We start from the raw sequence: 14435 nt of genomic DNA on the forward strand, positions 1-14435 counted from the left end.
ACAGCTCATTTTGTCTTCACCAGAACTGTCTTTGACAAAGACAAAAAATAAAGTATAATTTCTTGTTTGAACTGAAAGCTAAACGCTCCCTATTATCCTGTAGTTCTGCCTTCAACTGAAATTTGAATAAAAAATATAATAGCTATAAGAAAAACAGCGGATCACCAGCTATGCATCATTTATTTACTGCAGTGACATAGATATCTACACTCAATTCAATTCAGTTTATTTATATAGCGCCAAATTCACAACACATGTCATCTCAAGGCACTTTACAGTTCAACCAGATCATACAGTCAAATTGATACAAATTTTTTTATCTAAGGAAAACCAGTTGATTGCATTACATACACTTGTGCAAAAGGGGAACATATTTCCCAGCAATATCTGTACACATCTGAACTCGTTCATTACAACTTTTTTTCATGTTGTATGAAGCAGGATGTCTGAATCACATATCATCAGGTGGACTGAAGGCTGGTCCTGTTGGAGACAGTGTCATGATACAAGTATTTAGTATAGTATTGCACTGATTTCTGTTTGTGGTCAACATCTTACTTCACTTGTCATGCAAGCTATACCCCAATATGCCACAATTGAGGCAAATAAATGTGTGTGACTTTCCTAGACCTCTCCTGACTTGTGTTGGCACAAGTTCTGATGTGGCAGGTGCAGGTATGGGGGGCACCAAACCGAGCCTCCTGGCGTCATCTGGTCGAAGGCTCCGTCTTCGTGGCATCCCCACCTCAGTCACAAGTCTTCTTTTAAGAATTCGTTCCTGCAGCTCCGGGATATAGCTGTAGTTTTTTTTCAGATTTCAGGGCATACACACTGTATCTTCTGGCGTTTTTGTTGTTCAGCCTTCTGAAACTAATTAGACAGATTACAACACTTCAGAGTCAGTTTTTTTTCCCCCCCACAAACGAAAAAAATAAATAAGCTCTTTTACACAAAACATAGATTAAGAGTGTCAGTATGTGCTGTAGTTACTGGGAGTATTTAGTTGTAAGTTTATTAGACTTACATCTCTTTGCCTTCGGCTGTTTTCATTGTTGGTCAGTTCCGATGGAAGTTGTAGTCAAGAGCAGCCAGCAGAACTCTTGCCTCATAAACCGGGGGACTGAAAGCATGACACTTGCTGGCATACATCATAATATGGTTCTGGAATGCTTCTAGGTCAGCAGTTGATCTGATTGAACAGTAATTGTAAACTTCAGTCTTTGCAAAAACAACCACAGAATAGTATAATGTACACAATGTGATTTTGTGTGAAGCATTTAGATGCACTTTACCTGAAGCGTAGGTATTTATGAACATTCTTCTGCCAACGCTTATTGAGAATAATGTCTATTAAAGCTTTGTGGCATTTGGAGTCTCTCTGGATCCACTCCTTTCCATGCAGTTCTTCCAGATGTCCGTGTTCGCATTTTCCTGTTTTCCATGTGTGAATGTTGCACACATGGTGGGTGATGCCAATCCATAGTGTCTGTGTAAAAAGTAGAAAAGCACTGTCTTTTTCATAGACAAACTGTATCCTGAAATATATTAAATATGTGTGCAAATTTTCATACACATACGCACTTACAAGAAACTGCTCAGTTGTGGTTCACAATGTCTTTCAGCCAGACAAAGAGGGTTGATCGTCCTTTGATTTTTGCTGCCTTTAGGAGAAAAAAACATATATAAAAGGCAAATGACATAAGTTATTCAACCATATTACATGTAAGGGTAAAAGTAGACACATTTTAATGTTGAAGACTACACCTGATTGATTAGCTAACTTCAGTCATACTGTAGATGCCTATACAGTCATCACTTTATGATTAATGTAAATGATAAAATTTGAGCCATTTTTTAACTTACAGCTGCTATTTTTTAGCCAGGTTTTTGGCACCATGCCAAATGTCCAGACTGTGATGAATTTCAAGTGCCTTGTATTTGCCTTTAACTGGGTCTGCATAGTAGGGAAACATTCAATATCACTACAGTATTCTAGTAATGTTTCAAACAAAGGAATTCATACACTTTATCAGATAAAGCCTTACTCATAAGGGCCCCAATCTGGGCATGAGCATCAGTGCAGACCTCTACAAGCTTTATCTCTGATGTTAGCTTGTCCACAGTCTGGATAAAGCCCTCCATCTCCATGACAACAGAGTTCCAGGATGTGTGCCGCTTGTCGATGGTGGCAACATGAATGATCTCTTTGGTGTCATTCTCCATGGTGGTGTAGCTGCAGTACTGTGCACAGTGGCCTGGTGAGTCATTTCTTCCATCCGCTGAAAAAGTAACAAATACAAAAAGGCAAAAAATAAAATGATCAGCTGCTTACAATCACACTGTCCTTGTCTAATGTCTTTATTACTTGTTGAGCTATGTACCTAGAACAACAACATCTTTCCCTTGAAGGGAACTGAGGGCCTCACTCCTCCTCTCGTCCCAGAAGTCTTTTATGGTGTCAACACAGTAACTGTCCTGAATGGAGAAGAAGGTGTTCTTGTTCACCATCCCCATGTTCATAAATTTGAACCAAAGGGCAACCTTTGCATAGTTATTGCCAGACAGTAAAATGTTGGTGGACAAGAGAAAATCTCCTATTTGCATCCCAAACTTCATTTTTGCCTGGGAATTCCATCTCCACAAGCTGTGTCCTTTGGGACAGACCTAAAAGTCAAAGGCATGCGAATAAATAAATAAATAAATAAAAAATACTGGCTTCCACCAGAAAATTGTCATAGCTAAGACAACCATAATCTTATGATGTGCCACAAGGGTCAAGACTTACCCATTCCACACTTATTGCTGTCCCCTTGGTAGCGATGTTTATCTCAAACGGGGCACTGCTGTTGCAAAACGTGCCAGCCTGAAGAAGACCTGTACACTTATCCACCGGCAGGATCAGAAATGTGGCCAGTTGTTTCAAACTGTCTTCATAAACTATTGCTGCTCTGGCACCGATGTCATCCTCACAGAGGACATGCAGTGGCTGTGGGAAAGCAGGTTCTTCATTACATGGTGGCTCATCAGGAGGGTCTTCATGTGCAGGCTGATCATGTACATTTTCATCTAGTCCAATAACTGGAATTTCATCAATGGATGGCCCTTTAAGTGCTCCACCCATTCTATTGAGACACATAATGAAAGCATGTGTGCAACAAATAATTTGACAAAAAAAACTATAATACCACACAACAGTAGCAGTACAAAGAATGACTGATGACATACCGTATACAAATGGGTGGAAAATACTCTTCATCTGAGCTGTCATAATTCTTGCCATCATCACTTTTGGGATGAATGTTGGAAGAACCTTCATCTGTCCAATCGATGCTGTAAAGAAGGGGAAATTAGGGCGGGAAAGAAATAAACAAAAAAAATAAAAATCGATCACAGCACATTTAGAATAGGTAGAAAGTATCACTTACACACTATTCAACAGATCATTGAAAACATTTTCCCCCATCTCCGCCTCAACAATACTCATGTCCTGTAAGCTGTTGAAAAATAAAAATAAAATACACCAATTATAAGTTTATAAAAGAAGATGACATAGCTCAAAGATGGCACAAGTTAGCTGTTACCTTTGCTCCAGGCTCTGAATTTCTGTAGCTCCTGCAATTACATCCAAATGCTCCTCTCTGTAAAGTATAATCACAGCATGTTTCTTTACACATATGGAGAGCGACGGTAAACACTACAGAAAGCTGACTCACTTGCTATGTTATTAGCATCAGAATCTTAGAGTAGCTTTATTTATTACTGAACCAATGTCACAGTACAACAAAACTACAATCAGGTTATGAAGTGTGTTAGGACCACAATAGTTTCAGAGTGATGACTTGCCTGTCTGTGCCACTAGAAGCACCAATCATTGACAGAGCTGGGGCTGTCACAAGAGAGGGTTTTCCCTTCATCGGAGTAGACGCTGAAGGACTTCTCTCATAGCTGTAGGACCAGTGACACATCTGAGATTACAGAGTCACACACAGCTGTAATAATTGCTGTTACCGTACATGAGATGAAGCTGAGAGGAATGGCTTGCATAGACTTACAGTATTGAAATATACCTGTATACGTGATAAACAGCCATCAATACAAGTGTAAGATAAGTCCAGTGATAAGTCTGCTGCCTGGCACGTAGCTCGCTAATATGCAGCTTCATATATCTGTCTCTCTCACACGCACCCACACACACGCCACTATCAGATGTGGTAATTTTATGAAGCTGTGGCCTTATCTAGGTAATGCTACCTGACATCTTGACAATAGTTTGGTTGAAACTGGATGTGGGGGTGGGGTATTACGTGTATAAAAAGACAATTGTGTGTGTAGGATTAATTACCTGTCCAAGAGAAAACTGGCAACTTGAGCGTCACTTTGAAAACCTTTTTCCTCCATCAGTGACTTCCATCGTGTAAATGCCGTGCCAATGTTGCCAATGTTTTTTGCCGTTTCTTGTCACGCTTGCGTTTATTCTCGTCGTATTTCCGCTTCTTAGATGACGGGGGTTCGGTGTACGCCGCTTTTCGTTGTGATACAGAGTAGGCATGATCCTCCATTCGTCTGATGTTTGGCCACACAGTTTGCAAAGTCACTCACGCCTGCCGCCTTGTTCACCTTTCTTGTTACTGATGCGCCGTATACCTGCTTCTTCTTCTTCTTTTTTGGTTTCAGGCAGACTAAACGCTTCTGAGGCATAATACTGCCATCTATTGTTCAGTACCGTCTCAGTTCATCTCTCTCAACTTGCCGTAGTTACTTTCGAGCGTAATGGGCGATCTCGCAATCGCTAGTTTGTTGCCTCTGCGCTTGCCGTAGCGCAAAGATGTCTGCCTCCATGGCTGCGAGACCCGCTCCTATGTAATTATAAATAACAAATTCTAAGGCAACGCAAATATTAAGGTTAAGAGGCTGAGCTCATAGATGATGATAAATAACATAGTTATGTATAATATATTAAATTTCTGACTTTATATCCCTGTAATTATTACACACTGTAGCTTTAAGAGACCTGAGTTATGTTATTAAATACTGACAAGGAGTAAAGTAAAGTGACCAAAAAAGTGACCAAAATAAATATAACAAATAAATTATCGCCCAGCCCTATACCCTTCCATTAAAGACAGAAAAAAAATAGTCTGCAAGTAAAATAAATTGAAAACAACAAAAGTAATAATGCATAAAATGATAAAAAAAAAGAATAAATCATGGCATTATTTTGAATAAATAGGTATATATCCATATGTATATAATACATGCAAGGAGTAAACAAGCCTGTCTGAGCTTATAAACTAAAATGTTGTTGAGCAACTCTTTAAAGGTACACTATGCAACCGGTGTTGATTTTCCAGTGAGGCTCCCTCCAGAGGGCGAAAGTAAAAGTGCACTGTCGTAAATATGCTCAGCTGTTCTCCTGGTTTCTCCGTCAAGCCAGGCGCGGTTGTTTTGAGCTTAGCAGCGAATGACTAACGCTGCGTTCACACTGGATGTAGCTGGCGCGACAGAAGCAGCGAGTTTACATGCAAAGGTCCCGCGGCGCGTTTTGAGCTGCAGGCGCAGCACGTCTGAGCAGCTGAAGCAGCGCGTCGGTGCGTTTAACGCAGGGAGAGAGACACAGCGCTGATGATCACTGCTCTTAAACAGTTTATTGACGCCTAAATTAACTTAAAATGCAGAAATCTGCCGGCAGAATATGCAGTTTGGATTATTTAGATGAAAAACACCTACCAGCTGCCGCAGTGAACCGCTGCTGATGAAGGGATCCATACTGTCGGCGCATCCCTGGTATGTGGGGGTCTGAGCGGCTCCGACAGAAAAAATATTGTAAGGCAGGATAATAATCTGAATGAACTGACGGCACTGATTACGTTTTCAGGTGTATTTTCTCACTTAAAAACATATTAAAACTACTTTATTCCCACTGATCACAGCAAATATAGCTGAAAGGCAGAGAAAGGATAGTGAAGCTCTGCCCAACGCGCCTCAGACACACTTTTGCAGCCAGAGCAGCAAAGCTGCTTCAGCCGCGCGTCAGTACTAACTGGTACAAGCAGCAAAAATGAAGCAGCAGATGCGATTTTGCTGCTTTTGCTGCGTGAACGTAGCATAACTGCACAAAGATTGCCACTGTGCTAGCAACGAGAATGCTTTTAACTGGGGGGTGTAGCAGTTCTCGCCGTAAAGCAAGACTGACTCTCACGAGACTTCTGAGCCTGTGGGTGCGGGTCGGTGCTCCTGCAGTTGCAAGTGCAGTATTTCCCCCACAGACCACCAGGGCGGCCGAGAATACCTTTGTTCAACCTGAAATTACTCATTTAATCATCCAAAACGATATGGAACACATTAATTAACTGAAAAATGTTGCATAGTGTCCCTTTAAGGCAGTAATCACTGCAGTTTTGGGTTGAAGATGCCATCATTCACCTGCTTCAACAAACCCACTGTCATTTAGACAAGGTAGACAGCACTTTGAGGATCATGTTCTTGGATTTCTCCAGTGCATTTAACACCATTCAGCCTGATTCACTTTTCAGTAAATTTTGAAGTGTTAAAGTAACACTTTAAGAGTGCATTTGGTCCCACTCAGAATTAGTGTTAAATTAGAACTCTACGTAGTGTATATTTTACTCCAGTTGTTGTTTAAATATCTCTAAAAGAGTGCATCAACCCTGCTTATTTAACACTGTGGAATTTATTGTGAAACTTCAGAAGATTCAGGTGGAGGCATCAACAGTTACCTGGATCAAAGACTACCTGACAAACAGTCCACAGTTTGTTTCACTTAAGGGTCATCTGTCTAATCAATTATTCCACAGCACAGGAGCACCACAGAGGACAGCACTCTCACCATTCCTTTTTACTCTGTAACCTCTGACTTCCAGTACCAGAAAGTCCTGTTACCTGCAGGAATAATCTGATGACTCAAAGATGGCCAAGAAGCTGAGTACAGAGAACTAGTGAACTGCTTTGTGGCTTAGTGCGGAAACAATCATCCGACCCTGAATGTCAACATTTCAGAGGAAACAGGAAAAAGCTGAATCCTGTTAACATCGAGTGAGAAGAATTGCAGATAGTGTAGGAGTATAAATACCTCAGTGTTCACCTGGACAACAAACTAGACTGGAGACACAACTGTGAACCATCTACAAGAAGGGAGAGAGCAGATTCTACTTCCTAAGGAAGCTTTGGTCATTCGGCATTTGCAGCAAGATGCTGCAAAGAATGAGTTATGATTTGATGGAACTAACTTTAAACAAAAACTTGAATCCAAAGTCTAAAGGTTACGTTTTGGATAAAACTACCCCGTCATAAAAAGGAAAGTAAACACATAACATTTTGGAACAAGCATCTTGCTGTGGAGATTGAGCTACATTTTTGAGAAGTTGTATGATATAAACATCTGTAACTAAAACTCTGTTTTAACACAAACTCCCACTTTTCTGAGAGAAAGCCGCAAGTGAAAATGAGTTTAATTTTCAGCTCCAGATTGAGTCCAAGAATACTTTTAAAATTAAAATTTCCTCATTAGAGGAAAACATTGGTTTTAGAGAATGCCAAATCAGAGCATAGAACTAAAGTCAAAAGAAAGTTTTTTTTTTTTTTTTAGAAATGTACCGGAGGTTATTGTAGTTGTTCTGATTTGACCCAGGTTTTTCAGTGTAGAGCGAAGGAACAATTCAGGAGATAAGAAAGGAGTGAATAATGGCGGTTATGGTCAGGAGCAACAGCTGGATACAAATCTCACTTCAATAAATGTCCTGGATTATTATTGTGATACCAGTCTGAATGCTGATGTCTTAGTTTTACTTAACGTTTTTACGGAAATCCATCTAGTGCACTATTTAAGGATTCATAAAGTCTCTAATTTATGGAAATGTATTGTCTTTAAATACTGCACAGGCTTCTGTAGATTTTATCCTTTTAAATTATTTTATATTGTAGACAGTTTAAAGTTAAGTTTTTCTGATGTATTTACTTTTAGCAGCTTACTTTGCATCCTATAATAGTTGTATCCCATATAGTTTACAGGTAAACATGTTAATTTTTAAGTGCTACTTTGTGGCTAGATAATCACTTGGAGGTTCTTGTTAAATTGTTCTATTTAATTAGTTTGAATTATGACCTATTCTAACATAGTCACATAATTTTCACATGTCTGTATCTTCTGGTTTAGTACTTAATCCTATAGACTATTAGTTTGAAATCACTGAATTTGGGAACAATCCCAAAGTATTAACAGTTGAGCTCTAAATATTCATCGAATGTAATATCCATTTATAATTTTCCTACAGTACCTTACTATGATATTTGGCACCAACCGTGAGTCTTCCTTTAGAAAAGGTTTCAACGCAGGTTTAGCAGCATCTGTGAAGAGAAACTTAGAGCAAAGTAATTAGTGCATTGTTAATGCAAAGTGTGCAATTAAAACCTGGTCCAAGTTGTGTCTTGCAGTGTTGAGGCTGAGCTAATGTACTGAAATAAAACGTGATCTGGAAATGTTTGATCTTTTCCATTCCAACCTTAGATCGATTAATACATCCTGTTTATCAACCTTGACAGAGAATATAGTGATAATAAAGAAAAATGATCTCTTGACATTTTAAATAAAACCTGTAGATTAACTGTAGAACTGAATCTTTGCAAATAATAGCTGGTGGTTAACTGTACCAAAAATAAAGGTTCTGACAACATCCTATAGGATTCAGGATGTAACCGTTGTAATGATTTATATAACTACCGTATTTTCACGACTATAAGGCGCACTTAAACGTCTTTTTTTTTCCTCAAAATGTGCGGTGCGCCCTATGGTGCGGTGCGCCTTATGTGTGTTGTAACTGCGACTTTTGAGACCACCTCATTGAGGAGATGATGAAAGAGTGGCTGAATGTAAGGAGACCAGGTGTTTTTTTTCCACCCCTCACCATCGCTGTTAATATGTAACTCCATGCGTGCCCATCTCACAGCTGATGTGAAAAACATGGGGAAACAAATTAACGCTGTGCTCGCTGTTCAATCGCTCGACATCGGTGTGAACCGGACCCAGCAGGTGCAACAGAAGCAGCGAGTTTACATGCAAAGTCAATGGTTGACGCGGGTATAGGTGCAGCAAAAGGTCCTGCAGCGCGTTTTGGTGCAGCACGTCGGGAGCGTTTAAGCATCTGACGCACCGCCAACGCGCTGCTGCTGCTCAGATGGAAAAATTGAAGTTTAGCTGCTGGACGCGCCGCATCAACCAATCAGAGAAGCTGATCTGGGAGCTGGCTGGGAGACAGACACAGCGCTCTGATGACATGATATTAACGCAAATGAAAAAGGCTGGATGAATGAGGAGATGATGAAAGGCAGGTGTATGTGAGGAGACCAGGTGCTTTTTTCCACGCATCACCATCGCTGCGTGCCCATCTCACAGCCGATGTGAAAAAAAGATGAATCAAATGAACGCTGTGCTCGCCGTTATCCCGGGGGTCTGACAAAGGAACTTCAACCGCTTGACATCGGTGTGGAGCGGCCGTTCACAGTAAGGCTGCGAGCGGCGTGGGAGCGATGGATGACAGACTGAGACCACAGTTTCATGATAAATGGAAGGCAGCGCCGTGCAAGTTACGCCACCGTTTGTGGATGGATTGTAGATGGACTGTGTCTGCTGGCTCTGTTGTTCAAGCTTTTGCAAAAGCCGGCATTATTTCTGAGGAGCTGCGCTGCACGGAAAGTGACTCTGACAGCGAAGAAGGGGAAACTGGCATGTCTGATTTAGCGCAGCTGTTTTATTCAGAGGAATGCTGAGGATAACAGAGGATGATGACTTTGATGGGTTTGATTAATACTTTGTAATAAATACATGAATAAAGCACAATCATACTCAGGTTTGCTCCCGCTCTATTTTTCTACCTGAAAACTTAATTCAACAGCAGCCTCTGAGCGCGTCTCCTCCTCTTCAGCGCGGTGGCTGGCAGGTGTTTTTTCATCTAAATAATCTAAATCTTGCAGCTATATTTGCTGTGATCAGTTGGAATAAAGTAGTTTTAATATGTTTTTAAGTGAGAAAGGCCACCTGAAAACTTAATAATTGCAGTCAGTTCATCCAGATTATCTATTTCTGTCGGAGGCGCTCAGACCCCCACATACCAGCGGTGCGCCGACAGGAGAAATCCTTTCGTTCACCGCGGCTGCTGGCAGGTGTTTTTCATCTAAATAATTTTAACTGCAGGCACCAGGATACCGGCAATAAAAGCGAACATATTCCGTCGGCAGGTTTCAGGATTTTAAGTTAATTTAGGAGTGACCACAGCGCTGTGTCATCTGCGATGTGTCTGTCTCACGGCCAGCTGCCAGGTTTGAATAATACTTTGTAATAAATACATGAATAAAGCACAGTCATACTCAGTTTTGCCCCCGCTGTATTTTTAAATACGCAGTAGAGGTATTTAAAGGTAGTAGAGGACATGTACCTGTATATAAAAAACGCGCCCTATAGTCCGGTGCGCCTTATGTGTGTGTTAAATACAGAAATGGCACACATAACTGAGAGTGCGCCTTTTAGTCCGGTGCGCCTTATGGTCGTGAAAATACGGTAGTAACATATTCTGAACATTTTGAAGCTTATTAATTACTGCTTATAAATTCCCAATACTAATTCAGTCTTTGTGAATTAAACATCAGCAAGTGTGCACAGTATTTCAGTGTGAGTTCCGACCCCAAAAGCTGGAAACCAGTTTTTCTAAGATGAACAAACAAAAAGAAAAGAAATGACAAAATCTTACCCTAATGTTATTAACTTATCTAAATCTCAGTGTTACTTAAAGGAATAGTACACCCAAAACATGATTAGCCTTCATTTTCTACTCACCCCCATGCTGAACAACACTCTGGAGTACTTTTTTGATATCTCAAATGCATCTGGAGATCTGGGAGGCTTCTTGCTGTCTGCTGACATTCAAATAATGGAGGTCTATGGTGCCCGAGACAGAAAGGTCCATAAAAGTCCACAAAAAACGTGTCAATATTCCTCCATACTGCTCGTCCAATGTATTCCAAGTGTCCTGAGTGGGTAGCGTCCATAATTTACTCGAAACAAAGTCATTTAGAATGTTTTTAGAGCATAAACTGTAGTGTATAGGATTTCCTGAAAGCACGCACATGCGCGTTCACGACGCTACGGAAGCCGGCAGACCAAACCAGATGAAAGTGCGCATTCAGCGTCTGCTCTGCCAATAATGCAAGCGTAGAAGAAGAAATGTGCTGTTTACCTGTGCAAAGAAAGAAACAACGAAATAAAAATGTCTGAGGACTTCAGTGTTGAGGAAGAGCATGAGTTCTTTGCCGAGCTGAATGCTCTGTCATCTACTTTGCAAAGTTAGGATTTGTCTAATCGTGTGTGGTTTAACATAATCAAATATAAGTTCCAGAATCATTCACTCTAAATGCCGTATACAATATCATTCTATTGTAACAATCTGTATATTTCTTAAAGTTAAAAATTCTTCTAAACTCCTGCTCCCTAATTAGGCTATGATCGCCCCTGCATGCACTCTGTCTTCTCCTCCTCCTGCCTCTCAGTGAAAGGCTATTTTAAGCAGCTGCATGTGAGTCAGGCATAATGTGTGTGTGTGTAGAAAATGTCTGTGTTGTATTTCCGTTTGCCTCGGGAAAGAACTTTTTGGACCTTACTGTTGGGGGTGGGGGGGGAGGGGGGGGGGGGGTTTACAGCACTTCTAGTACCAGTCGATTTTCTAACTTTTAACATGTTAATTTCAAGACATAGTAAGTTGTAAATATATTAATCAATATATTTCTTATAAAATGACCCTAGTTATCCCTTTTTACCCACATTTGAACAAGAAGATCAACAGTTTGCTTATATTTTCAGCTCTTCTCTCATAGTTTACCACCAAAAATCACAGAAACATTAACAGCATTTGCATAACAACAGAAACAAGATATAACTAAAACCAAACACTTTGTAATAGAAATTGTCTAGACCAGATCATATTTCTTTTGCACCTTATTTGTATTTTCTTTTTAAGAAAGTTTTTTCATTGTTTGTCTTCATCAGTATTTTCTGATGAAGTTGGTCCCACACATTGCTGAACTACAAACTTAAGAGTGGTTTTGTGTAGACAAGTGAGACTTTCAGCTGCTTAAACTCACTGATGCCATTTTAAACAAACACAGCACACTATTGCTTTCAATCATTTTCTGTTGGCTTAGTGCAGACTTTTAAAAACTACTGGTTAGGACTGGAACAGAAATTCTACCATTCACCTTAATGCTCCCAAAACTTTTGCTATTTCAACATTTTGTTAAAATAGTAAAAAGAACTCATTTTTTTTAAAGAGCTTTTTGGGACAAGTGATGTGTGAGTGATTTGGTGAGGTGACTACACCCTTTCACTAAATTTAATTAATCTTTAGATCTTAATTTCCACAAATCATGACAGAAAGAATACTTTAGTACAGATATTGGTGTTTAAAATGGACTTGTAGGGGACCAGCCAAGAATCAGCCAAGGACCCATCAAGGAAAGTGGGAAAAAGTTAAATGGCTACTACTGTAGCTTTAGGTTTGAACATGTTCCAGTCAGAGCATTCAAAACAGCACCGGGGGGCACATATACAGCAGTAAACCTAACAAAAGTGAACTCTCTGGGCAGGTAGAAAGGTTTGCAGTTAAAAGTAAAAAAATTCACAGTCTGGAGAGCAGAAGCTGGCGACCAATCTAGCGTTTTTACACCAGTTGTTGATGTGAAAACACAGCCCCCTCCTCTGGTGTTACCACTGAGTTCAGAGTTCCTATTGGCGCAGTATAGTGTGAGCCCCTCCAGGCTATCAGCATTATCAAGTATTGATGATTTAAGCCATGACTCAGTCAGAATCATGGCATTGTCCAGTGGGCAGATGTTGGAGAGCAGGATTGAAGAGATTAGTGGTCTGTGATTTCCTGTAAGCTTCACTGTTAGCCCACCACTGTAGCGACACTTTTGTAGCGTTTCACACCACCTCCACTTGCTCTTTCTCTGGTGTGTTTTGCACCATGAGTCTGCTACTCTCTGCACGTCTGCTCAAAGCACTCTGAAACTTTTTAAGCGGTCAAGAGTGGCTGTGTTTATTTCTGAGTCCAGAAAAAACACTGGATGACCATAGCTGCAGCAGGCGCTGGTGGTCATAGATAAGGGAACCTGCCAAATTTGTAGCATTCTAGGGGGCATATTTTGTTGAATGGTCGCCATCTAGATTCAGTTCTTTTGTGTGTGGGGAAATCCCTTAATTAATTAAAATCAACTTTTTCTAAGCAGGATAAAAAGTCTTTAGGGAGAGGATTATAATTTTCCAGATGTGTGTTAAAATCAAGCAGTAATATTACATTAGGCGAAAGAAGAAGCAGAGTGAATGGGCCAATTAGCCAGTTCATTTAAAACGACACTGTTAGGTTTAGATGGGTTGGTAAACTGTCGCATAATTTGAATTATCTGCCCAGGAATTTTACATGAGAGACTTTTCTTGGAGGTTATAGTTGGGATTGGGATGGGGTGTCAGCGTCTTGCGGTGGCTGGTCTCGCATGCTTGGGAAATGTAAACAAAGCCAGGTGGAGTTGAATCATTGAGCTGAGAGCAGTCATTAGGCTGTTGCCAGGTTTCTTTCACTCAAAGAAAGTCACATTTAGAGTCAATGAGGAGATCCTGGATAAGATGTCCCTCAGTTATGAGTGAGTGGATGTTGAGGAGGCAGAACTTAATAGTGGTGACAGAGAGGTTGGATTAGCCAACCTAGCTCAAGTGGCTAGCACGCGGTCATTCACAACTATAAATAACTGTAGGCAGACTGGGTTTGCAATGGAGTTATTGGTATCAATTAGTAGGGTCTCCAAAGGAACTGTCCTGAGATGTCAGGACAACAGGCTAAGCCTGCACTGGGGTACATGGCAAGTGGAGGGAGTGAGGGGCTTTTTCTACCAAACCCAATGTCAGTCCATAGGCTGTAGTAGGTTAAACTGTTGGTGGTGGTAGTTTTTTTGAGGACTGAGATTTGTATTGTTCAAACCTTCTCGCTCTATTAAATGTGTTCCTATCAGCTAGCAAATATCCCTCCTAAATTTTCCTGACATATGCGGGCAGGCAGCTTCCCCATATAGGATGACTGAAATGCTGAAAGAGGACATGTGAGACAAAGGCTGTTTTCTATTAATCAAAGAAAATATATTTCAATCTCAACCAGGAAGAGTAACAAAAAGACAATTTTACTTTTGCTGTGGTTACTTAAAGATACATTGATCCAAATTATAAGCCTTATTATGAACATAACAAAGACCTGGTATACACATAGTTGTGGCAGATCAAGAGTCCCAAATCGAGATCGCCAGAGTGAGCTAGGAAAAGGGGGATTGTAAAATTGATGATGCGCTCCCAACAAATTGCATTTGTTTAGAGTATGTGTTCTTGT

The 14435-nt window shown here is 40.5% G+C and overlaps 1 protein-coding gene and 1 long non-coding RNA gene across 2 annotated transcripts; both read right to left on the reverse strand.

The window, feature by feature from the left end:
- Positions 1-628: 628 nt before the first annotated feature.
- On the reverse strand, positions 629-1585 carry LOC119787465. Its single transcript, XR_005281323.1, has 3 exons — positions 1293-1585; positions 1025-1189; positions 629-870 (listed from the first exon to the last, which is right to left on the reverse strand). It is a non-coding gene; the product is annotated as an uncharacterized LOC119787465 (long non-coding RNA).
- Positions 1586-1833: 248 nt separating this feature from the next.
- LOC119787453 lies at positions 1834-4036 on the reverse strand. Its single transcript, XM_038291326.1, has 8 exons — positions 3844-4036; positions 3582-3638; positions 3426-3494; positions 3226-3330; positions 2786-3122; positions 2382-2664; positions 2046-2279; positions 1834-1954 (listed from the first exon to the last, which is right to left on the reverse strand). The coding sequence occupies exons 1-8, from the start codon at positions 3963-3965 to the stop codon at positions 1869-1871; spliced, it is 1293 nt and encodes a 430-aa protein (XP_038147254.1). The 5' UTR covers positions 3966-4036; the 3' UTR covers positions 1834-1868.
- Between the last annotated feature and the right edge of the window lie 10399 nt (positions 4037-14435).

This window comes from Cyprinodon tularosa, unplaced genomic scaffold, assembly GCF_016077235.1.
Source record: "Cyprinodon tularosa strain WSP-4 unplaced genomic scaffold, ASM1607723v1 ctg299, whole genome shotgun sequence".
Taxonomy (NCBI): domain Eukaryota; kingdom Metazoa; phylum Chordata; class Actinopteri; order Cyprinodontiformes; family Cyprinodontidae; genus Cyprinodon; species Cyprinodon tularosa.

What these genes read in the sequence shown, in the direction of transcription:
- LOC119787453 (XM_038291326.1), bottom strand. Translation starts at nt 3,965, where the DNA reads ATGTGTCACTGGTCCTACAGCTATGAGAGAAGTCCTTCAGCGTCTACT. An exon ending in CAGCAATAAGTGTGGAATGG is followed by an intron (nt 2,665 to 2,785) that starts GTAAGTCTTGAC and finishes TTTGACTTTTAG; the next exon opens with GTCTGTCCCAAAGGACACAG. An exon ending in GAAAGATGTTGTTGTTCTAG is followed by an intron (nt 2,280 to 2,381) that starts GTACATAGCTCA and finishes TTACTTTTTCAG; the next exon opens with CGGATGGAAGAAATGACTCA.